Here is a 26,438-nt window from a genome sequence, read left to right as displayed (position 1 = left end):
CTTTCCCATTAAATTACCTTCAAACCACACAATTGGTAAAATATGACCAAATCACTACCTTTTCTAAAAACTTTTTCGAAAATTTATGATAACTCATGGATGCGATCACGCTTGCTATAATTACTAATCGAAAGTATAGTTTTTGGCTCACTACAACTTTGCAGAACATTGCTACACTCTGAAACTGTAACGAAACATAACTTTATATTAAAAAAAATATATACAAATAAAAAACTTCTGTGAGTTTGTTTTTATCTTTACGTTTTATAATTGTTTAAAGGTTGCTTTTAAAAATCATAATATAAAACAGAAAAATCATTCTGGCACATGGTTAAAAAAGTGAAACACAAATTTGTAACCGAAAATCAATTCAAGCTTATATTTCTTTTTGCAAAATATTTTAAAATAGAAAGCAATATATTGAATACATTAATCTTTTTGTTGTACATGTTTTTTTTTAAATAGAATAATCGAGTTATAATCTTATTTTTAGAAAACCTAAAATTCTATTTTGCATTTTTTAAATATTTACGAAGGAACAGCATCCCTGCAAAAATATTGTTTTAAAGCAACAATTTTCACTGTTTTACTGATCGGCTGCTGGTTGCTAGATGCTGACTTTTGCAGTAAAAATTTGGAGAATTTTTTTTTCCCAATGTCATCTAATTGGCCTTTTTTTACTTTACCTCGGAACTATTGGTTCGATTTTTAATGCCGATTTTTTTTTGTGAGATTTTCTACTCTTTCCTATAAAAAAGATTCGAAATTATAGAATCACTCCTTTTTGCATTTGTGACTGAATCCGCGAGAACACTTATGTTGCACTTTTTCAAATTTTATAATCTCGATTTTTTTTTCTTGAAAAGAGCATAAATTTTACAAAAGCTAACTTATTACGTTGGAGATCGAACCAACTGTTTCTTAAAAATTGCGAATTTAAAAATTAGAGCTTATAAGAGCAATTCTAGCTCAAATCAGGAATTTTTCTGGTACTTTTGTACCCGACCCTCTCCGATTTGAATGAAACTTTGTAGACATGTTATCCTAGGCCTATATAAGCCATTTTTGTGTATATGGAGCCAATTGTACTCGAAAATAACATTTGAGAAGGGCGTAGGTTATTTAAATATTTTTGTATTTTGTAATTTAAAAATTACTGTATCTCATAGCCGTATCATATCAAAAAGTGGTCAAAGACAAACTTGTAGGAAATTGGACGGGCTTTTTGAAAAAAATACACTGAAATAAAAATACACGGGGCAAAAAAATAAAAAATATATAAAATTCAAATAACAACATAAACTTTGAAAAATATTTGCAACGGCCTAACTGAAAATAGAATATTTTTTTCAGTGTGGCAGAAACCTGGATAGTAAATAAGCATACGTAAATATTAAAATGAGTCAAATTGAAAAGCTGTCAAAGGCAAACTTATGGGAAATTGGACGAGCTTTTCGGTAAAAATATGTTCAAGACTGAAAAATCAAATTTGTCAAATAGAAATTGCCAAAAACCAGAAAAAAAATATGACACTAAGCAAACTTATTTTTTTACAAAATTCAACATCTCAGCAAAACAAAACAAGCAGAAAAATTTCCTTTTTTTTCGACTTACTTGATCGAATAGCTATCAACTAATTAAGAAATATAAGAAATTTCCTCAGCTTGTCAAACATATTTTTAGCAGAGGTGCTACTTCATAAAGTAATTTTAAATTGCGAAAATTGAACATTTTTCGAAAAAAAATCACTTTGTAAAGCTTGTATTTTGCAAACGGAGCACTTTATCAAAAGATGTATAAAGTCGTTTTCGATTGCAAATAGGATTTTGTTTCTTAAAAATTACTTTTGAAATTTTTCTTCACAGTGTTTTGAGTTTTTACAAAAACCACCTTTTTCGAAAATTTACATCTCCGGTACCAGATTTTAAGCATCCTTAACTCTAACGCATAAAATGCCTGTTTAAGTTCCTTTAAAAATATAAACAAAATCGAAAATGAAAAAAATCTACTCAACTTTTAGTGATTAAATAGTAATACAAAAAAAAACCGTGATTTTTTTCCGTGTATCATTTTTTACCAAGTCCTAATCCTAACATACAACTTTTCAGGAGACTTGATCAGAAAATCATTTCTCGTGATATGGAGTTTCGATAATATGTAATAAGGTTTTTGAAGCTTAGATTAAATGTTTTCATAATAAGAAAAATAGAAAATAAATTATAAAAAAATTGCTGATGAAATTATAACTCCATGATTTTATCACTTCAACAATGCTGAATAGTTTATTCAAATTCTTGAGATAAGGATTTTCTCTAAAACAGGAACAATTGATTAAATTTTTATTCAAACAAACAGAATGAAGTCTTTTTTCAATAAAAAAGAGAAAATATCAACTAAGGAAACGGATTAGATTATTTAAAGACGAAACAAAACATTCGTAATTTAATCTAAGCAATCATATTTCTACTTCTTGAGTTTTAATATGAATAACATCTGCAAATATTTATGGGTTGAAAAATTAAATGATATTAACAAAATACAAATGTTTGAGTCAAGTTTGAAAATCTATTCATTTCGATTATAGCAACATAGGAGAGAAAAATAACATGGAAATACCAAATTATGTTGAAATTGCACCGAAAAGTCATTGTCACAAGATAGCAACAAATTAAATGTTCACAATTATGATTTTGCTTTAAAATTTACAATTTATTTTGCTAAATAAATTTCAAATAAAAATCAATTTCGTCAAATAAATCCCTAAATATAAGTTCACAGTGCAAAATTCTGGCGGCTGCGTTAAAATGACGACAAACTTCTCTCCTCTCGGCCAGATCCCAGTTATGCAAATTTCGCCACCCAACCAAATCATAAACAAAATGTGACCTCCCGCCCTGCCCTGCCTAATGTTGGGAAAAACAGAAGCAGCAGTGTGTGCCAACCTACGCGCAGTTCCAGGGAAAACGGGGGACGGTTTTGGTAGTAAAATTTTAGTATCTCATTGAAAGGCTTTGTACGTTGGGCTGTGTGGGGCGTAACATTTGACACGGGCTTATTTTAGTAGTAATTTTTGGAAATTCGTACGAAAATTCATTAATTTTTGATTAAGTTGTGCCTCAAAATAAGGATTGATCGTAGCAATCGGTGCGTGCGGGCGTGAAATTTTTTTGCTGCGTCATGTTTTTTCGACTTTAAAATTAACCTTCTAGGAAAATTTTAGAAAATTATAAAGTGTCTAAACCAGATATTAGATCCGTATTTTGCCTTTTCTGACAGTTGGTTGTAATGTCATCATCCGCGGAAAACTTTGTGAGGTGTAAGCTGCCAAAGCGAAGAACTGGACATTTCTGCAGAAAGAGTGAAGTCTTCCGAGTGTTGGTCCAGAAGGGATTTCTACTTTCTTTTCGTATGGATATCGTTGAAGACGTCGGGAAGCTGTTCCAAGGAAATTGGAATGTTGGGTTCCGATCCCTAGGAAACCAACCAAGCCGATGGATCGGAATTTTGCTTGTGAAGGAGGTTTATTATGGATCTTTGAATCTGAACCTTGATTTGGTGAGATCTATCCATTTTATCTATCATTATTTGATTTTTTTCCCTTATTTTATATAATATTCTATTGATCAAATGATATATCCATATTATCCCTTTCCCACTTTCCCTTTTTCCTATCCTCATTTCCACCCCCTCCCCACCCCCCCCCCTCTAAATATTATTATCTGCCAAATTTACACTAACACACCACACCACAACTGATTCGGAGCGTTTGGTACGGTATGTCCACGCATCCTTCCTCCCCTGATGATTCTGTGAAATGTGATCCGTTCACAGAATCTGTCTTTGCGGTTAATGCAACGCAGTAGGCCTGGCCGCTTTAATTTTTGCTATACATTTTCGGGGTAACTCGGATGTACTGTAATCATTAACAAGAAAGGACTTTAGGCGTAATCTTACCACAAGTTCTTCCAGGATGCTTTCTTCGGACTGGCTGCGCTTGTGTTCGATTAGATTAGATTAGATTAGATTAGATTAAGTTGTGCCTCAAAATAACACCTAAAGCCTAAAGTTGACCCAATTTCGCATCCCTGTTCCAAATAATCCATCTGAAATATTCATACGCCCTAAAATGTTGGGAAATTCCGTTAAAAGTTGAGAAATGGAAGCAGTGTGTGTGTTGGACTTTTGCGGGTCAAAAAAAGTGCTGCGGTTCGATTGAGGTTTTCCCCGCCAGTGAAGAGGCCTTCTGCACAGTCAAGTCAAGTGTGTGTACAGAGGAAAAGGAGGAGTAAAAAAAAGAGGAAAATCGAAATCGGGTTTACAAGCAATTGCCTTTTCATCGGCTGACAATCGATTTGACTCGGAAAGCTGATTATGGCCAACTCTTGAGCGGAGCAGGTTTTTTTCATGAGTCCATCAGTGGACTTCTTCAAATTGAGTGGAAAGCCGTCTTGGCTTCGAAAATGATGATGACGGAAGGTAAATAGAATGTCAATGTGATGAAATTTCATGCCAACTTTTTGTTTTGAAATACGTTTGTTCGTTTTTCTCTTCTTAAATGTGTTCAAGTAGAAAAAATAATTCATGTCTTCAGCACGACAGTATGGTTTAACTGAAATATAGTTTGATTTTATTTAGTCTTATTAATACTCATTAATATTTTTTCAATAATCAAATCTAATCTAATCTAATCTTATCTTATCTAATATAATCTAATCTAATTTATTCTAATCTAATCTAATGTGATCTTATCTAATCTAGTCTAATCAAATCAAGCCCTAGTGCAGCCAAGTTTGTAAGTCCATCAATAGTTCTAATCTAATCTAATCTAATCAGACCCTAGCGCAGCCAATCTTTCGAAGGGGCCTAGATTGTAAGTCCATCAATAGTTCTGCTCAAAATCCGATTTCGATGAAAGTAAAAATAAAAGTACTTTCCGTAACGATTAAAAGAAAAATCTTAATGAGATGTGACACGACCCCGTTATTGAAGTCAAATTATGCAAGGACGGATTCAGAATCGTGTTCATTTTAAATGAAACAAAAACTTGAGCCAAGCGGAACATCCCGGAAATTACATTCCCATTCGGGTGACATTGAATGTCGAGTCGATAATTGAAATTTAATATTGGATTTATAGCTTGGCACCACTCTCCACGACAGCATCTAATGAGCCGATGAATAGTTGGCAACCAACGACGCGTTTCGGTTCGTGTTACTAATTACACTTTTGAACACAATCAAGTACCAAATGAGGGTCCCTCGGCTGGGGATGTCCATTTTTCAATCGAAAATAAACCAACAAACTCACCTGTCAGTGCCGCCGGCCAGGTAGTAAATGACGGAGAAGACGGCGTACGCCACGCCGATGCCCGTGGTCCAGTAGGCATGGTTCAGCCGGATCGGGTGTCCCACGATGGTCAGATCGATCAGCATGATGACGGAGTTGAGCACGTGCACCATCAGATTTACGGCGTCGATGCGGTGGATTTCTGAAATTGGAGAGGGAGCCATCGAAAATGCAATAAATAACTGCTATTGTTGTTGTTGTTTTTGTTGTAGGGGAGCACCAGGACAATTGAGTCAACGTCGAGTAGAGGAGAATGCCTCATCGAAACCCTGACTTTCCCTATAAACGGAACACAATATTCGAAATTAGATCGGCCGCAGCAGCATATCACATGGCTCAAGGATGTCAGAAAGCAATTGGCTGGACAAGCGATGTGTAACAATGAAATTTAATTTGATTTTAGACAAAGTGGTCCTTTAATTTGACCACATACCACTACAGGCTATATGAGATGTTTTGTATATGTTTGTGAAGCGGAAATTAAAATTTTCGAGTACCATCACGTCAAACCATCGGCGATGGTTGACATTATCAAATTTTCAAGATGAATTGTTTGCTTACATTATTATCTTTTTCACTCAGATCTTTTCAAACACGCACGAAGCAAAATGATCATCGTTCGGTCAAAACGTTCATCGTTCGATCAAAACGTTCATCGTTTGTGCAAAACGAGAGAGAATTGAGAGAAAAATGTCCATTTCCGGTCTCTTTTCGCTCAATTCTCTCCCATTTATCGTCGAATTCCTTCATTTTCTTGACATTCGCGTCCTATTTCGTACTCCCTGATTCCTGTTTGTAACTTTTTACATGCATTGGAGTTCATCGCTCATAAAAGTGAGTTCATTGTAAGTGCTCGTTTGAAAACTTACCAATGAAATCGAGAATAGTAGTAGACAAATTATTTCCAAATTTTGTTACACATTCATATCATTTTTTTTTTATTTTCATAAAAAAAGTTACTTAGCCGTCAAAAATCGAGAGACATGTTATTGCATGGGAAATTTCCAGAGTAATTTTTCAAAACAACCTATGAGTCATGGGTTTCCTATGCAGATAGGACCATTTGAAAATTTAATCTAGTTTTGATGTACTTTTTGAATCTGTTATAACCTATAAGAGAGGTAATTTGTTCATTTAGAATTTGATGATTTTGATCATTTTTGACAAGATTTCCAAAATTTTAACCCCTTAAACTCAATAGTATGTTTTTGAATGTATTTTTTCCGGAAAGTTAAAAAAACATTTCTTAATAATGACTCATTGGACGTTTGTTGCTGCTCGGGCATTGCTAGAATAGGGGGATTTTTATTCTAAGAAAATGTTTTTCTGATGAGCGGGAGTATCTGGTTTATTCCTTTATTTTAGAAAAAAAAACACATTCAAGCAGTGCACGAGGCACAACAAACGTTCAATGCATCATTCTTATGCAAAATTTTCTGATTTTTTTTTAAAAGCACATAATTGAGTTTTTGGGGTTAAAACTTCTAAAATTTGGTCAAAAATGGTCACCACTTTTTCAAAAACAAAATTCGTAAAATTCAGATAACTCGTGATGAATATATGCAAACCCCTCAAGGACCATCCATAAACAACGTGGAAAACTTTTGGGAAATCTCAACGCCCCCCTCCCTCGTGGACAATTGTTTTGTTTTGTATAGAGCGTGAACAATCGCAAACCCCCCCCCCCCCTCCCCCCTCTCCTAAAAGTGTCCACATGGTTTATGGATGGCCACTTATGTTTATACATCCAAATTTTGAAATTGTCTGCTCTACATCGTTGTACAACATTGGTACACTCTGCAAAATTACAAAAAATAATAATTTGAAAATGAAAATTTTTGTTCTTAATGAAAAAGATGCAGATTCGAAAAGTACATTAAATTTCATATAAAATTCGATTTCGGAAAGTTGTAGCGATTTTCCGAATTAATTTTTTACGCTAAAGTCAATTTGACACCAAATCTCTATCTCTTCATGATCTCAAGCTACAAATCACTGAAAAAATTGTCTGGTAAAAATCCAGAATAATGAAAGGGTCGAAGCGCTCCTCCATCACGTGATATCGAAAAATGGACCATGGTTATTGGTCCCTGAACACGAATAAAACAAAAATTAATGAGAAATAGTCTGAATAAAGAAAAATAATGTCCTACACATTCGAACAAACAGGATCTTTTTCTTTGTATTCTTTCAAACAAAAGTAGTAACATTAAAATTAACAGTTCTCTTTCGTTTTTTATTTATTTGAAACCAGGGCTGCGGAGTCGGGTCATATTTCAAGCGACTCCAACTCCGACTCCGACTCCGGCTTTCTGAGTTTAGCCGACTCCGACTCCGACTCCGGCTCCGGCTTTCAGCTTCAACCGACTCCGACTCCGACTCCAACTCCGGCCTACCAACTTTAGCCGACTCCGACTCCGACTCCGACTCCAGCTTTCAACAAATTGTTGGCTCCGACTCCGACTCCGACTCCACATATTTTAATTTTTTTTTCAAAAATTAGTGACTTATAATTATGAAAAAAAAACGATAAATAGGATAATTTAATTACCCGAAAACGAAGTTGACTTTATAGCTGTCGGCCACCATTGCTAGTACCAACCACTAGTGTCTTCCTTTTATCTACAAGGACTTCGCCGCCCTGGGCTCCTAAGTGTATGAAAGTATGGCACGGAGCGACGGCGCCGAATACCCATATTTACACAAAGAATTTTAGAGCGCCCGCCGCGGGATTCGAACCGGCGACCTCTGGATTGTGAGTCCAGTGCGCGGTCCGATTGATCCACACGGGCGGGACAATATAATTACCCTCTAAGTGTAAAATTTTTCTCAAGGAAAATAAGTTCAAATCACTAAACGGGAAAAAAGTTTCTAGGTTACAAGTTTTATACGTTATTAAAACAGAAATTAAAAAAAAAATCAGTTTTGAAGGCATTTTTAGAATTTTTTTTAGAAGAATTATGTAAGTAAATAAGGATTTATTTACATAACCTTAAATTTATATTCAATTTATTAAAAACTAATAAATTCAAATATTTAATTGTTATTTTTTTTAAATAAATCATTAAAAGAAACCTAGCCTAAATAATCGATTTACATATTAATTCAATTTGCTCAGAAGCACAGTGACTCTCAAAGTCACCTTGGATTTTTAAATAAAATTTCAAACGATTTTTTCAAAGCTCCATAAAGCCGGGTTCGGTGGTTCAGTGGTTAGCGTGGTAGCCTCTCACCCCATAAAGTACGTACGCTCTTAGGGGGGGAGGGGGGGTTACCGTAGGTGTGACAAGATGTGACCAAGGGGGGAGGGGTGGTTTGCGAGACTGTGACGTCACGCTAGGTTGTTTTTTATGATTGCATAATATTAACACAATTAAATTAAATCCTCGTTTCTAAAATTGTTTGCTTACTATTATTTAGAAGAACCGTCATCAGGGGTGACATTGGGTCTGAGGGGTGAGATTAGATCATACAAATTTCTGCATTTTTGTATGACCCAAAACTAACCCCCAGACCCAATGTCACCCCTGATGACGGTATCACATTATAATTTATTATATAGTCACATTTTTTTGCAGCTGGAACTTCAATATTTTGCAAATTCTTGCTTGATAAAAATAAATGCTTTGCAAGCAGGGTGTTCATAAGAAAACTGCTATAAATGGTTTGAACTTATTAGATACAAAGCTGTGAAAAACAGTTTGCTAGTTTTTTTAATACTCGAATGTTTTACCAGGTCTTATAATTTTTAAAAGATACACAACTGTTTTTTGTTTCGTAATGTTTATTCTTAAATTTTTCTTGCTCTTGTTAGTGCCATAGTTATAGAAATAATTGTTCCAAAATGGATTATGGTGCAAAACACAGCTGAAAGGAACTCCAAAACTCTGTTATGAACTGCAAAAGAACTGATTGTATCTTGATTATTCACCAATAAAACCGAATTGAATTGAAAGGTAATGTTTATTCTAAAAAATTAATAATTAGACATTTTTTTCATATTAAAATTGGCAAAAATACCAAAATAAAGATATAAAAACTATAAAAAATCCCATCGAAAACAAGGGGGGGGGGGGGTCTGGCAAAATGTGACGTACTTTTTGAGGGGGGGTTCAACTTTGTGTGACAAAGTGTGACATAGGGGGGAGGGGGGTTTAATTTTGGCCGATTTTTGCGTGACATACTTTATGGATGACGCCTAAAGCCTGGGTTCAATCCCAGACGGACCCGGTGGCATTTTTCGAGACGAGATTTGCCTGACCACACCTTCTATCGGATGGGGAAGTAAAACGTCGGTCCATTTGCGTAAAAAGAGGTTTTGGGTGACTCACCACACAAAACCTTTGGACGCCTAGAAATGAGCAGAAACTTGCAACAGAGCCCACAAAAGACCCGGGGGTCGTTTAAGTGGATTGCTTTGCTTTTGATTTTGATTAAAGACGTACATGGACATCACGCCATGGCTGAAGGAGATTATTATTGCAAATCAATGTACCTGAAAATTTTATTCGTGGAAAGGACGTTAAGTGGTTCTTTTCAAAATCCTTGACTTAAAACATATTTTACCCAGGATTTTTTATTTATTTAAATTTCATAATTTTCGATATATTTTAAAGGAGGCGCGCGATACTTCTTGAATCTTCACCTTAAACGAAGCTTTATGAATGATCGTGCGCCTCCGGTAAAATATTTTCTAGGTCATATTTGCGTGGGACATATACATTATGAAAAAAATCTTACCGATCGAAAAAAAAAAATCCTATCATTTTCATTATACTTTTTTCTATTATGTCCTTTGGAACAGAAATCTAGACATTCGTTCAACGATAATTTGCAATGATATCAAAATATTTTGCCCAAGGATCGATACTTTCAGATTTTTGTAGAGCAATAGTAAACATTAAAATAATCGATATATTTATCGTATTCAATGATAATTTCAAAAAAAGTTGCACCTTTTTTGATATATTTTGTCAGTTTCAAATATTTTAAACGTGACACTTTGATTTTTTTGTACTTAGTTATAAACAAAATGCGCATGTTAAGTTCCAAGTAGTAGATTGTTATAATCGTTGATTATTTGATGGAAGAGTTATACTCTTAGCGAGTTTTTTTTTCAGATTTCCAAAAACAGTGATTATTACTTTTAATGTTTTTATGTACCTCGTAACTTTTTTTTCCTGAAAAATGATTTACTTAAAACCTCCAAAACATTCGCTATCGGGGAAAAAATTACTATGTGTGTACTTTTTTTCAGAATGAACTGGATTAAATTTGGTCAAATTTATATTGAAAAGGTACATAAATATAGGCAAAAGGATGCAGTCAAGAATCAATTGAATATTTCTGACTACAAAACCAATATTGTCTATTATTTTTTAAATTATGAAACTACATACTTGGGTTAGAGAGGATTAAAAGGTTATGCTTTAGTGATAATAGCGAAATAAAACAATTAGAGCATTCCAATCACAATAAAAATGATTCAAAAACATAATGGCATCTGATAAATCTCTTTAAAAAAATGAAAAAAGTGGCATCGCAGTGCATGCGACTTAAAAACAATTAAAAATATAAGAAGTTTTGTGAATTAACCTGCATTGTAATAAATTATGAACAATAATTAAAAATAATATTTTTTGTTGAATTTTAGATCACTCCGCCTCCGACTCCGACTCCAGGTTGTCTAAAAATGTCGGCTCCGACTCCGACTCCGACTCCAGCTCCTAAAATTTAGCTGACTCCGACTCCGACTCCGACTCCAGCTGTTCAAGTTTTGACGACTCCGACTCCGACTCCGACTCCGGGTCCCCAAAAAGACCCGACTCCACCGACTCCGGCTCCGACTCCGACTCCGACTCCACAGCCCTGTTTGAAACTTTGTCCATCGATTTTTAATGTCCTAATAAGCAATTTTGCGTCATAAGTTTCTTTACACACATTGTCCATTAGGGTGACAATAAAAAAATCGACATCAGGGATACCCTCTGATTCGATTTCTTAGGCAAAAATAAGTATCTGTGCCAATTTTGAGCCAAATCGGTTAAGGTTGAGGGGTCGCTTTTTATCGTTGAAGTTTATATGGGAAAAATCGCAAAAATGTATGCAGAAAAACATCGTTTCAGTATTTTTCTGCCAGGTGGCGCGGGTCTCGCCCAAAATTGTCCAAATGTGAGATTCTTGTAGGAAATTTAATTTCCTACAACTTTGCCGAAGGGTGCAAAACGATCCGAGTTGATCCTGATTTTTGGTGATTTTTTAAGGAAAAGTATTTTCTTATATACTTTCTATATACCCCTTATATACTTTCAAGTATATAAGCCGATTTCTTTTCATCGCATTGCTAATAACTCATCAGGATCAACTCGGATCTTCTTGCACCCTTCGACAAAGTTGTAGGAAATTAAATTTCCTAGAAGAATCTCACACTTGGGCAATTTTGGGCGAGACCTGCGCCACCTGCTGCCAAAATCCTGAAGCGATGTTTTTCCCCATACATTTTTGCAATTTTCCCCATATAAACTTCAACGATAAAAAGCGACCCCTTAACCTGAACCGATTTGGCTCAAAATTGGCACAGTTACTTATTATTGCCTAAAGAATCGAGCCAGGGGGTATCTCTTGAGATTTTCCAAAATTTTCAATTTTTCTTGTCACCCTGGCCGCCATGCTGTGATGGCCGAGGCAGTTAAGTCATTGGGCTGGTCTGTCAAAGGTCCCTGGTTCGATTCCCGTAAACAGGGCAAAATTCTCTCGGTTATCTGAAGCACTATTCTCTGTGTCCGTAAATGTTAACACGATTCTCTGGAATGTAAATGTTAACACTGCTCTCCGACAATTGATGCTAAGTGTTGGGTGTACTATATATGAAGCAGGGAAAGTTCTCGTATGTTTGGCAGGTTAGGCACTCGCTCCTAAGTCCATTGAAAACGCGATTAATGAGCTGTAGTTGAACGTCAAAGTGCTTATATGGCAACATTAAAGGCACGCTGGAATTAGATGCTGTTCCCCTAGTAGGATTCGAACACATTCTTGTGAATATTATTCTTTTCTTTGATACAAATTCGTTCTTTTTTCGTTAAAATTCTTGTGAGTTCTTCTTCCTTTTCAAACAACAGCCGATCTTTAATTAGTTTTTTTGAGAAACAGTTTATTTTTTTTGGAAACTTCATTTTTTTCGAATTAATCTTATCATCTTCTGTAATATTTTAGTGAACTTGTCCTAGATTTCTACGCTCTTGGTTATTATTCATTAGACCTGTTGTCGTTCGATCTTTTGTCAAACATTTACAAAAAAATCTGATAAAGTTTAGCTGTCAAAAGGTTATGAAAACAAACTTGAACAAATAAACAAAAAGATACATGGGTGTTATCATTATCTAATGAAAACGCCTTCAAACTGCTCAGCACTTCGGTAATGAAAACATTTAGAATGAAAGCATATATTGTGCTGCCTGCCAGGATGAGCACAAACACATTCGACACATAAACTTCAATTGCCCTGCAAACACATGAATATTACAATGCCTCTACAGGCTCCGTAGGGTGTCCCAGAAACTGTAACAATACGTGCATCCTGTGGGCTGGGGGGACACTTCTTCCGGGTCGCTTCCCAGAGCAAACACTTACCGGGATCGAAGACGAACGTCCAGTAGACCAGCGAGACGATGAAGGAGTAAACGGTGGCGATGGTGTACACGATCCAGTACACGGCATGCAGGCGGCTCTCCCGGGCCACGTGGATGTTCCACTCTGCGGAAGAAAGAAGGGAAGGAGAAGGGTCATTTCAGCAGGGTGGGGCAGCTTGTATTGACTGCACTGTGTCTATGAATGTGGAATTGCCTCGATGCAGAGTTTAGTGTGCGTATTTCCGAGCTGTTCCTAATCCTAAGGGCGAGGTTGTTCCGACGGCTAGGCACCAGGTCGGTCGGTCCCACTGGCCTTTGCCGGTCCGGGCTGGGATTGGGCTCCGAGATTACATTTAAATTGCACATTTCTGGTAACGAATGGGTCGTCGACGGGGCAGAACACGACACATTTGTGCCATTTGTGCGCAATCAATGCTGCGACGAGGTCACAGGTAATGGGTTTATCTCCAGTAAGCTGGATTTGCAGTTTAATTGGCAAAAATGGAAACGATGAATTGGACAGAAACTATCTGTGGTAGACATGACAGTTTCAAACATCAAAAAACAAAAAAACAAAAAACAAAAAAACAAAAAACAAAAAACAAAAAAACAAAAAACAAAAAACAAAAAACAAAAAACAAAAAACAAAAAACAAAAAACAAAAAACAAAAAACAAAAAACAAAAAACAAAAAACAAAAAACAAAAAACAAAAAACAAAAAACAAAAAACAAAAAACAAAAAACAAAAAACAAAAAACAAAAAACAAAAAAACAAAAAACAAAAAACAAAAAACAAAAAACAAAAAACAAAAAACAAAAAACAAAAAACAAAAAACAAAAAACAAAAAACAAAAAACAAAAAACAAAAAACAAAAAACAAAAAACAAAAAACAAAAAACAAAAACAAAAAACAAAAAACAAAAAACAAAAAACAAAAAACAAAAAACAAAAAACAAAAAACAAAAAACAAAAAACAAAAAACAAAAAACAAAAAACAAAAAACAAAAAACAAAAAACAAAAAACAAAAAACAAAAAACAAAACACAAAACACAAAAAACAAAAAACAAAAAACAAAAAACAAAAAACAAAAAACAAAAAACAAAAAACAAAAAACAAAAAACAAAAAACAAAAAACAAAAAAACAAAAAACAAAAAACAAAAAACAAAAAACAAAAAACAAAAAAAAAAAAACAAAAAACAAAAAACAAAAAACAAAAAACAAAAAACAAAAAACAAAAAACAAAAAACAAAAAACAAAAAACAAAAAACAAAAGACAGAAAAAAATAATTAAAAAATAAAACCAAAAAAAAAATAAAACAATAAAACAAAAAAGCAAAAAAATACAAAAAAAGGAACAGAAAAAAGAAGAACAGAAGAACAGCAGAACAGAAGAACAGAAGAACAGAAGAACAGAAGAACAGAAGAACAGAAGAACAGAAGAACAGAAGAACAGAAGAACAGAAGAACAGAAGAACAGAAGAACAGAAGAACAGAAGAACAGAAGAACAGAAGAACAGAAGAACAGAAGAACAGAAGAACAGAAGAACAGAAGAACAGAAGAACAGAAGAACAGAAGAACAGAAGAACAGAAGAACAGAAGAACAGAAGAACAGAAGAACAGAAGAACAGAAGAACAGAAGAACAGAAGAACAGAAGAACAGAAGAACAGAAGAACAGAAGAACAGATGAACAGAAGAACAGAAGAACAGAAGAACAGAAGAACAGAAGAACAGAAGAACAGAAGAACAGAAGAACAGAAGAACAGAAGAACAGAAGAACAGAAGAACAGAAGAACAGAAGAACAGAAGAACAGAAGAACAGAAGAACAGAAGAACAGAAGAACAGAAGAACAGAAGAACAGAAGAACAGAAGAACAGAAGAACAAAAGAACAGAAGAACAGAAGAACAGAAGAACAGAAGAACAGAAGAACAGAAGAACAGAAGAACAGAAGAACAGACGAACAGAAGAACAGATGAACAGAAGAACAGAAGAACAGAAGAACAGAAGAACAGAAGAACAGAAGAACAGAAGAACAGAAGAACAGAAGAACAGAAGAACAGAAGAACAGAAGAACAGAAGAACAGAAGAACAGAAGAACAGAAGAACAGAAGAACAGAAGAACAGAAGAACAGAAGAACAGAAGAACAGAAGAACAGAGGAACAGAAGAACAGAAGAACAGAAGAACAGAAGAACAGAAGAACAGAAGAACAGAAGAACAGAAGAACAGAAGAACAGAAGAACAGAAGAACAGAAGAACAGAAGAACAGACGAACAGAAGAACAGAAGAACAGAAGAACAGAAGAACAGAAGAACAGAAGAACAGAAGAACAGAAGAACAGAAGAACAGAAGAACAGAAGAACAGAAGAACAGAAAAACAGCGTTTTCAAGCAAGGTTACTTCAATTTAAAAAAATACCTCAGAAGAGATAAAAAAATAACATAAAATTGGATCAGTCTTTTTTCGACTCTGAAACCGGCAAAATTCCTTTGTTCCTCTCTGATTTTAGTGATATAAAATCGTGAACGTGATGTGGATGCGGTCAACGATTACGATAACCTGTGAACATAACCTCAACCAGATTGCCAGATTGACGAGCAACTACCACCATCGGTACGCTACGGGTAGAACTTACCAAACTCGTTCCGGTCGATCATGAGGCCCTTGGTGACGATAATCGCCGCCAGCCAGGCCTGCACGGCGCACGCTATCAGGCCCCAGTGCGTCAGGTAGATCCACCATTTGGCGTAGTGGTGCTCCAGCATCGGTTCCGAGCGGCCAATGTCCAGCGCCGAGCAGGCCAGCACCGCCAGGAACAGGATGGCCACGATGAGCCGGTACATCAGGTAGCATATTCCGACCTGGGTGTTACTTTGCCACTGGAAGGAGGAAGAAGAAGAAGAAGAAGAATATGGATGAAAACACGTGTTATTCCAGGTGGGCTGGAAGCTGGACCGACCAACGAACGCCGTCGGCACAGGTGGTTGATTTATTGATGACAAAGTTGTGTTTAGAATGTGTTGTGGTTTGGCCGGACATGGTTTCGGAACTATGCCAGCATCGGAAGTGGGGCGTAGTACATACATAGAGCAGATTACATGCAGGTTCGGCTAGTGTAATTTTGTTTTATTCCCTGTGGGCATTACATAGTCATAAATCTAAAAGTTTCATGTTTTAGACACCAAAGGTCTAAAATTATTTTAGCTCTACTATCACACGATATTGAAATTGATTTTCACCCTGAAAAAATCATAAAGTTTAAATAACCTCGTGACCTTCTCGTCATACCCTCTTAGACTATCGGCATCACTCCATTCTCCCGTTAGACACAATGCCCGTCATTATACCTAGCTCATAGCTCTAGCTCGGGTATCGTGAGTTGATTGAAACATCATGTGACACGGTGACAGTGGTCATGAAAGACGTGTACGACGATCGTTCGACATGCGATGTAAGGCGATACGAATTAAATAATAATTGAGTAACTTTTATTCTGCGAATTTGAGTGTGTCCGGATGTTTGGTCTAGCGTGATTGCAGACAGGTTTTATTTTTTTTTGGGAAATTATTTTAATTTGTTTTGATTTTGCTTTAAAGTAAACATTCGTGAGCGGAAATTTGCGATATCATAACCCATTTTTGATAAAGTTTGCCAAATTAGTTCAAATAAGCGTAGTCCGACGACTTTCTTTAATTTTTTAAATCAAATTTTAATGACACCGGACCATCCATAAACCATGTGGACATTTTTTCGGGAATCTGTAAAATGTTATGTATAATTGTCAGAGGAATCGGTTGAAAATATTTTCAAATATAGGCTCACGGGTCCCCCACAGACCGTTATTATGAAAAAAAAATTTCCACTCAAACCAATGATTGGACATGGTTTCTGGGACCATTCTGCACCTCTGGGCCGAGTTTCAAAATATTTGCCGGCAGAATTTTCGAATACGGTCAGTTTTAGTATTTTGAGTAGAAATTAAGGGGAAATCACATGTAAAATGCGTAGGAAAAGTTCTAAGTTTTAATGTTTTAACTCTAAAACGTTATTGATCATGGTTTTAAATTGTATTTACATGTAGCAGAATGATATAAAACGATTTACGGGACTGACTTAGCCGGATTAAGCCTTATTTAAGTGACTTAAGTACATTATTAACAAGTTTATACATAAAAATCTAATGAAAAATCCTACATTAGGCATTTTCAAGTCAAGGAAACCAAGATTGCACACAAATTATATAAAATGGGGTGACTTTGAGCCAAGGGGTGACATTGTACCAAATTTTACGATTGTATAATAGCTAGATAGCTTAACAACAAGCTCGATAGGCGTTAATTGTAAGGTTTAATCGTTGTTTAGTTTATGCACTCTCCCATAATTTTCAAAAATGGCATAAAAAGTAAGATAAGCACGAAAAACAAAAAAAATAAGATAAAGCTTTAGTGTTATTAGCCTTATTGTTCAAACCCGACAAGAGTTTAAGGACACAAACTACAACTACTGATGTGCAAAACATACATCGTATGCAAGTATTTTTAAGTCCAATAGCCCACACGTATTTGACCACACTATTTTCGAATTTTAATTAGATATGCCAAGCTTGTTAAAAGAGTGGATGAGTGATTGTGTTTTCACTTGGGCAGGAATAAGATTTGTTTTACTGGATATATTATTAGCAAACGTACTTGCTGATCAATAATATGTTTCAATGATTTCTAACGATGATCAAACTGTATCAACAACACTTTATTCAATTATAAAATACAATATTTTATGATGATAAATTTGTGAACGTTTAAAAACAAAAAGGAGAATTTTATTTTGCAATACTACAAACTTGCCATGTCACTAAATTTGATGCCTTAATATTTTGATTGTTTTATTTAATATCAGTAGGAGTTGATTCAGAACTAATCATTTTGCGCATCATTTTCAAAATTGTCACTTCTGGGTGTTTTTGAATCTACAGGCCTTATTTAAACCGAATCAGCAGATTTGCGTAGCAATATCATCAAATTCTTTATGTGGGAACATAAATAGACCAAATTAATCCGTTTACAAATACAATAATAATCATAAAATTCAAGCTTATTGAAACCATCTTTAGACGTTTGCTGGTACAATGTCACCCCTTGGCTCAAAGTCACCCCATTTTATATAATTTGTGTGCAATCTAGGTTTCCTTGACTTGAAATTGCCTAATGTAGGAGTTTTCATTAGATATTTATGTATAAACTTATTAATAATGTACTTAAGTCACTTAAATAAGGCTTAATCCGGCTAAGTCAGTCCCGTAAATCGTTTTATATCATTCTGTTACATGTAAACACAATTTAAAACCATGATCAATAACGTTTTAGAGTTAAAACATTAAAACTTAGAACTTTTCCTACGCATTTTACATGTGATTGCCCCTTAATTTCTACTCAAAATACTAAAACCGACCGTATTTGAAAATTCTGCCGGCAAATATTTTGAAACTCGGCCCAGAGGTGCAGAATGGTCCCAGAAACCATGTCCAATCGTTGGTTTGGGTGGAATTTTTTTTTTCATAATAACGGTCTGTGGGGGACCCGTGAGGCTCTTTTGTCCAACCACGGTCAAAACTCCATTTTGAGTTTTCATACGACGTTTTCAAACGTTTAGCTGGTTTTTTTTCGGATCTCATTCCCTTAAAAAAAAAACAACATTAGAGATACCCCCTGGATCGATTCCTTAACGAAATAAGTAACTGTGACAATTTTGAGCCAAATCGGTTAAGGTTCAGGGGTCGCTTTTGATCGTTGAAGTTAGTACACATAAAAAATGTTACCTTAATGACAAAAGTACCTAACTTTTGAAATAAAAAGTGGTTAAAATTCGCTACTGGGACGAGATCAGCGAGGAGATAATGCTACAAGCGTTACATTGAAGCAGATTTTTATCCAGTTTTTGGACGAAAAAGTTAATTTTCATGGCGAGGAGAAGTTTCGGACGGAAGAGGAGGTGGAACTAATCAGGACAACTCGGATCTTCTTGCACCCTTCGACAAAGTTGTAGGGAATGAAGTTTCCTATAAAAATCTCACACTTGAGCAATTTTGGGCGATCCCTGCGCCACTTGCTGCCAAAATCCTGAAACAATGTATTTCCACATACATTTTTAAGAATTTTCCCATACAAACTTCAACGATCAAAAGCGACACCTAAATCTTAACCGATTTGGCTTAAAATTGTCACAATTACTTATTTATGCCTAAAGAATAGAGCCAGGGAGTATTTCTTGAGATTTTCCAAAAAAAAAAAAAAAATAGTTTGTTATTGTCACCCTAATGTAGAGTCTTCTATAAAGCAATACCAGCTCAAATCAGGATTTTTTCTAGTACTTTTGTACCCGACCTTTTCCAATTTCAATGAAACTTTTTAGACATGTTATCCTAAGCCTATATAAGCAATTGTTGTGTATATGGAGCCAAGTTATTTAAATATTTTTGTACCTTGTAATTTAAAAATTACTGTTTCTCAAAGCCGTTGCATCGTATCAAAAAGGTCAAAGACAAACTTGTAGGAAATTGGACGGGCTTTCTGAAAAAAAATACACTGAAAGAAAAATACACGCCACTTTAATGAGATTTTTCAATTTAAAAGTTAAATTTTAAGGTGATGTCACGATTTTTCTTCGTTCAATTTTTTTTTGTGAAAATAGTCTAAAATGTGACAAAAGGACTCACGAAAAATGCAGGATGGTATGTCTCTCCTTAAAAAAATATAAAAATCATTGACTAAAACTGTTTTTTGAAAAGTGGTCTAAACTTCAAAATTTTCAAAAACTGGTAGTGGGAATCGATTCCTCAGACAATATTTTTACCGGAAAGCTCGTCCAATTTCCCATAAGTTTGTCTTTGACAGCATTTCAATTGGATGTATGAGCTTACAGATATATGCTTATTACATTACATCAGCCATTCTCAACGGGGGTACCGGGCCTACTTGATTTACATGGCAGGGGGTACCAGCCTAGAAGAAGGTTGAGAATCGCTGCATTACATCATAACTGAAAATAATATAATTTTTCGGTGTGGTAGACACCTGAATAGTAAATAAGCTTTCGTAAATATTAAAACGAGTCAAATTAAAAAGCTTTCAAAGACAAACTGAAAATCTGAAAATCACTGATTGTGATTGGGCAATCACTAATATTTGAACTGAATGAATGATTATTAGGGTGCCCAGAAAAAAAAACCCTTGGTCCACAAGCGTAATGTAAATGTAAATTTTGACCGATTTTGCTCATATTTGACGCAGAGTCCTAAAATAGCTCATGGAACAATAATCAGCTTGAGGAGCGAGGATTCGAAAAACAGTCCCATATTCTGGGCACCCTAATGATTATGGAAAAAATCTGAATAAATACACAAAATGACAAAAATCCTAAATACACTATACTAACCATTAACTGGAAAGAAATTATACTACAGGCTGAATAGGGACAGTGGTTCTCAAATGTCAAGAGATCTGTGTACATTAGAATGCCTAGAATAATATATTTTTTTTCCAAAAACTCAATTTTGTTTCCAAAATATTTTGAGCGCTGGGCCAAATATGGGCAAAATTGGTCAACATTTACTGATTTTTACTTGAAGGTGAAGTCTGTATTTAAAAAAAGAAACTATTTTTCCTATGATTTCAGAAGAGTGAGATTCTAGTAGGAAATTTTGTGTTCTAAATTTTTGTTGGAGATATCAAACAAGTTATTTTTGAATGAAAATCATTTTTTTTAAACTAAAGTTAGCCTCGGGTAACAACGGGTTATCTTTACCAAAATCGCTCAAAAATGGCACAGTTGCTTAAAATAACCCAAAAACTGGTTTCTAATGGACTATTGGAACTAGGGGTTATTTTTATATACATTAATATTATTGCCAGATCATCAAACTTCATATCTGATATGGAAGTCATGAAATGTTATGTTCTTTTGAAATAGATACAACACTGAGAACAAGCTCTGAAAAATATATCAATTTGTCTTAGCTAGTTATTTCATTTTGTGGAGGCGAATAATGTCGTTTACTATGCGTTACTACCAAGGATAATCTGGTTGGTTTTCAAAAGCTAGAAATTGTCCTAACACAGAAAAAAAATCAATTCTCGTAATCGTGAATTAAGTTCACGAATTTGAGAACCACGAAGGAATTTATTCATAAGTATGGTGCATTTGCACTATAAACGTGCATATATTCCTTAGTGGTTCTCGCATTCGTGAATTTAATTCACGATTTCGAGAATTGATTTTTTTTCCGTGAATTATATTTGTTCTTGAAATAAGATCACGAATTAATTCATCACTGAATTGTATAATATATTTGAAAATCATTCTTGTAAATGATTCAAAAGCTAAGCAGCACAGTTTTTTGACTGGCCTGTAAATCACTCCAGAAAGTGCATTTTGAAACAGATCTACAGAACCATTCAATTTCGCATCTTGCATGAATAAATCGCACTAATGCTCATCCTTTCGACTTTTAAAAGAATGCATATACTTTGCTGGCTGTAGATTTTTTTCCGCTGCAAAGTTGCTAAAATCGATTACAAATGATCCAACCATTCATTCACGCTTCCTAGTCCTCTTATATGTGGTAGAACGTATGTAGAGTTCGCTTTACAATACTAATGGTCACAAGGCACTGGAGATTCTGAGTATGTGCACATGCTGGTTGAATTATGAATATATGGTAGATCCTTTAGAATCACACTGAAAGTTTGCATAATATGCATATTATGTTTTGTTCCAAATGTGAATTTTTCCGATCAAAATATAATTAAATGCTATATTTTGCTTGAATAAATGTTCTTTATTCTAAATTTTAAATTTTCTTTTTGATAGGATAACACTTCCTTATTTCAACCCAAATCTTTTCAGTGCACCAAGTTCGATATTTTCCAGCAGACACACGATGAGCTGTCGATAGCCGGGTGTTGGAGGAAAGAGCATTGGGAATAACCTTTCGGTTTCATCCGAACATGCCAGCTTGTACCAATCATTTTAGAACAAACCGCACCCGGCACCCGGCAGGTCGGTTGATGGCTCCGGGTATGACTTCCGGGCCGTACAAACACACACACATAACCATAACCCAGAACTACACACACACTCGCTCTCAACAACGTCGATATTTGTCCTAAATTTAGCACACGTGCGAAAGCGCACCAATCAATTAATTGCAAGTTGCAACATTTAGGGCGCCGAAGATGGGTTCGGACCGATGCGATGTTGTTTGCCAACCTTGAACTCAGCCCACAGCGTTTCTGGGGTGGAACTCGGGCTAAGGTGAAAGGTCGAAGAAAAAAGTGTTCAAGTTGCAAACGTCTACGTTATAACGGTGTTCACATGAAATGTCATGAACCATAATTTCTTATTTATTAAATAGGTATATTAGGAAGATAACTTAAATGAATTTTATTTCCAAAATTGATAAGTTTTTATTGTCATTTTCTTTTCTATAAACGATTCTAGTAATTTTAAATGAAAACTGAACGGTGACTTTTTTGTAAAATCATTCTACAATACACCACAGCGACAGCGACTTACCAATTTTGCTGAAACTTGTAAAAAAAATTGCCATTTATTCAGAATATAAAGATTTTTACTAAAGTTGGATTCAATTCATTCACAATAAACCGATCTTCCTCAAATTATTGACGTAAACAAACATTATTGTACAATGTTATGCCTATCGATTATTAACATGTTTTATATGGGTCATTCTTCGCCAACTCACACAGCAGTTGCCACGACCCCACTTCCAATTTCCTCGAAACTTTGCTCGAAGCGGTAATGTTAGTCCTTGATCACGAATCCGAGGTCCATTTTTTGATATCTCGTGACTGTGAGCGTACCAACCCTTCAAAATTGAAAGTTTGAAGCCCCCTCCCCCGCGTGGGGGTTGCATACAAAATTTCACGTTGTTCATTTTTTTTCTTGCTTGAAACCATGAAGATTTTGGTGTCAAAGAGACTATTGATCTGATCCGAAAAAAAACTAATTTTTCATCTTTTTTTTTTTTTGAAAAAACGATGGCACCGATCGACTGCCAAAAAACGAGAGACATGTCATTTTATAATAAATTTAATGTTCTTTTCGAATTTGCAATAACCCAGAGAGGTCATTTTTTCATTAAGATCTTTTTTCATTTTAAAACTTTGTGTTTTTTATGAACTTTGAAAAGTTACATTTTAGAGTGTATAAATGTTCTACATAGTTAAAGAGCGATCAAAAACAAAAATTTTGATATGAAACCTATCGGGTTTGCACGAGTAATAAGAAATTTACGACAAAGATTTTTGAAAAAGTGATGATTTTGACCATTTTTTTACCAATTTTTCGATATTTGATCTAATTTACTTGTAGAGCTTATGACAATATTTTTCGCAGAATCCAAATCCGCTACTAGATTTGTTAGAAATTGTGACTGTTTGATACCTTTCAAAAATATTGTGGATTTAGCTGGTAGCTGGATTTTCTGGCATCTTCTCACGGATTGAAATTTTGATTTTTAATCACTTCTCCGACATCAGGAATAATTGTTTGAACATACTCGCAAATTTTTTATTCAGACGGAAAAATATTATTTTTCTCAAAAAAGTTTCATTTTAAACCACTTCGATGCCGCTATCATGCGACCGCGTGCTTCGTTTGTTTGTCAACAAAGCTGCAGCTGTATGGTGAGACGAATTGGGGGGAGGGGGGGGGGGGGGGAGAGAGTTTTTGACATTTTTATGCTCGCATCTGACCCGCCGCCTATAGAGGAGAAAAGCAACTCGCGACAAAATTTTGAGGCTAGGAATTTTGACAGGTATGAGTTTCATAAAGTATTCGCCTCCTTTTGTCTCCCACAGAAAACCTGGGAACGAGGTAGCTGTCGAACTTAAAGTGCCTAATAGAAAGTGGGGACACGAGAAACTGAGAACCCAGAGATTTTATGTCAAAAAATGAGCTCCTCCAAGATCTTACACATAAGGTGCTTACAATCTCCACTTTGTCCATAGGATTTGTCAAAAAATGAACACCTTTCATTGAAACGCTTGGTAAAATTTGAGTGACCAACTGTGAGTGGCATTGCATTTTGAGTGCCTTGTCCCCACTTTCTATTAGGCACTTTATGCCCAGTGATTGAAGTTAAAGTGCCTAATAGAAAGTGGGGACAAGGCACTCAAAATGCAATGCCACTCACAGTTGGTCACTCAAATTTTACCAAGCGTTTCAATGAAAGGTGTTCATTTTTTGACAAATCCTATGGACAAAGTGGAGATTGTAAGCACCTTATGTGTAAGATCTTGGAGGAGCTCATTTTTTGACATAAAATCGCTGGGATCTCAGTTTCTCGTGTCCCCACTTTCTATTAGGCACTTTAATTGAAGTGGTCGTTCGCGAAAATCTCGGTAGTGAGACCGAAAGTGCAAGTTAATGCGAAAAACACGGCAGTTGTTCATTCAGCAGAAATTCGTCACCAACGGCTCTGGAGATCAGGAGTGAAGCAGCCAAGGAAATTATCTGGTGAAGCAGCCACCGACCGAAGAAGATGAACCAATATTATCCGCTGGATACTTCGGCAAAAGGCGTGATACCATCGTGTGCACATCGCGAAAAACTCAGATCCGAGTTCAGGAGCGCAGCACGACATGGATTTCAACACCTTCGACGAGGAGGACAAATGAACAGCGTTACCCGGATTTTCAACAAGCAACAAAATTTAAAGTAAAAAAAATTTAAATTCAAAATTCAAAAATATTTTTCCAAATTTGATAAGTTAAGTGAGTGTGTGTGAGTAAAAACAAAATCAGCAATTCGAAAATCATTAAAATAATTCAGCATGATCAGATTAACTAAATTGACAAAAGGAAAAAACACGATTCAAATTTTTTTTTAGAAGGTGTGTGAGTGATAAAAAAACAAAGAAAACCATTTCAAAATTATGTAGCAAAAAAAATTTAGTTATTCGAGTGTGTTTGAAATTGTTAAGAGGAAACATTGCTATGAAATAATAGTTTGTTTGTAATAGCAATTACAAGTCTCAATTTGTAATTCAGAGTTACAGAAATGTAACAAACGAAGATGTAATTAAGGATTACGTAATCTTTGATTACAAATATTTGTAACACTTAATTACAAAACAGCAACAACTATAATGTTTCAAACATCACCAAAGAAGCTTGATATTTCAAACTCGCTAAGTGACCTGTTTGGTCGTTCTTTCCGATGGAAAATTTATGTGCAGTCTATACGGATCGGGACGGTCCTTTCTTGGTGAGGGAGCAGTTACGGAAATTGCTTTCCGCATAATTGATCGACGCCACCAACATCGTCAGCACAGCCGACAACAGTAACCCAAACTGCGAACAAAGCTAAACTTCGTTTACCTTGCCGCGATTAAAGCAAGTAGCTCGATTAATGCTCAGTAAGCAAAACCTTAGTACCTCGTGTGTTAGGCTCTGGGGGACTTTTCGATCACAATAAAATCAGAACGTTTTGGACAGTCAAACTAACCACATCGGTGTTATTAATTTGGCGAAATATCTCCCCTTCTACAATGGACGTTTCATAACTTATATATAAATCTTAAATATATATTCAACTCTGCTCTACTACAATTATTGAGTTAGTGATTTAAATTGTAAAAAAATAAACAAAATATATAAGGGTCATTGCAGGTCAACTGGGTACACTTTTGGACTCGACCTCCACCGATTTGGACCAAAATTGGAGGAAACGTTCATCTATCGATAGATAAAAGAAATCCCAAGTTTGGTGACGATTGGACCATCCCATTTCTTTGACACCGCCCTCTTTTTTTGACGATTTTTTAAAAACTTTTTTATTCTTTTACTAATAATTTGACAACTATTAGACCAAAAGACTTTCTTCTGGGTGCATTTTATAGGAAATTGTCCAAGGAATTCATACCCTATATCAACCTATCAACCCTCAAATGCCTTCCAATATTGTTTCTGTACAGTTTATGGTATAAAACGGGATTTTAATCCATTTTATAATTTTATATAATTTTTATTTGATCACCATCGTGTTCCCCTGGCAATTTCACATACAAATCAATGCTTAGGGAGCGTTCTTTTATTACGTAATGCAAAAAATCGGACGTTTAGACCCCTACCCCCAGTAACAAAATTTCCATACAAATTTTAAAAAAATTGTATGGAGTGTAACACGGCTTCCGACCCCCCCTCCCCCCTAACTGCGTTACGTAATAAAAGCACGCTCCCTTATCTCAAACTAAACCAAAACAGCCCTTCAGAAATAAAAACTCATAAACAAAAGATAACATATTTCATAGATGAGAAGTGGAAGAAGTGGAAATTAAAAGAATAATTGTTTGTAATTCAGTTAATTTTGATCCGATCTGCAAACTATTTGAATCGAAACAGAATCATTACTGCTGAAGGTTTAAAAAGAAACTTATTCATAA

General features: G+C 35.2%; 1 protein-coding gene across 7 annotated transcripts in view; it reads right to left on the bottom strand.

Annotated features, from left to right (window-relative positions):
- Window positions 1–26,438, bottom strand: part of LOC120423664 (protein rolling stone) — a 131,040-nt gene that overhangs the window by 10,497 nt on the left and 94,105 nt on the right. For all 7 annotated transcript variants that reach the window (XM_039587550.2, XM_052708729.1, XM_052708730.1 and 4 more), the window contains 3 exons: window positions 15,612–15,855; window positions 12,976–13,098; window positions 5,308–5,488 (listed from right to left, as the gene is read on the bottom strand). In XM_039587550.2, the coding sequence (XP_039443484.1) occupies window positions 5,308–5,488; window positions 12,976–13,098; window positions 15,612–15,855 (548 nt within the window). The remainder of the gene's footprint in view (window positions 1–5,307; window positions 5,489–12,975; window positions 13,099–15,611; window positions 15,856–26,438) is intronic.

The sequence above is a fragment of the Culex pipiens genome, chromosome 2, assembly GCF_016801865.2.
Source record: "Culex pipiens pallens isolate TS chromosome 2, TS_CPP_V2, whole genome shotgun sequence".
Lineage (NCBI taxonomy): Eukaryota > Metazoa > Arthropoda > Insecta > Diptera > Culicidae > Culex > Culex pipiens.
Note: the sequence above shows the minus strand (reverse complement) of the source record. Positions and strands in the feature narration are given on the sequence as shown.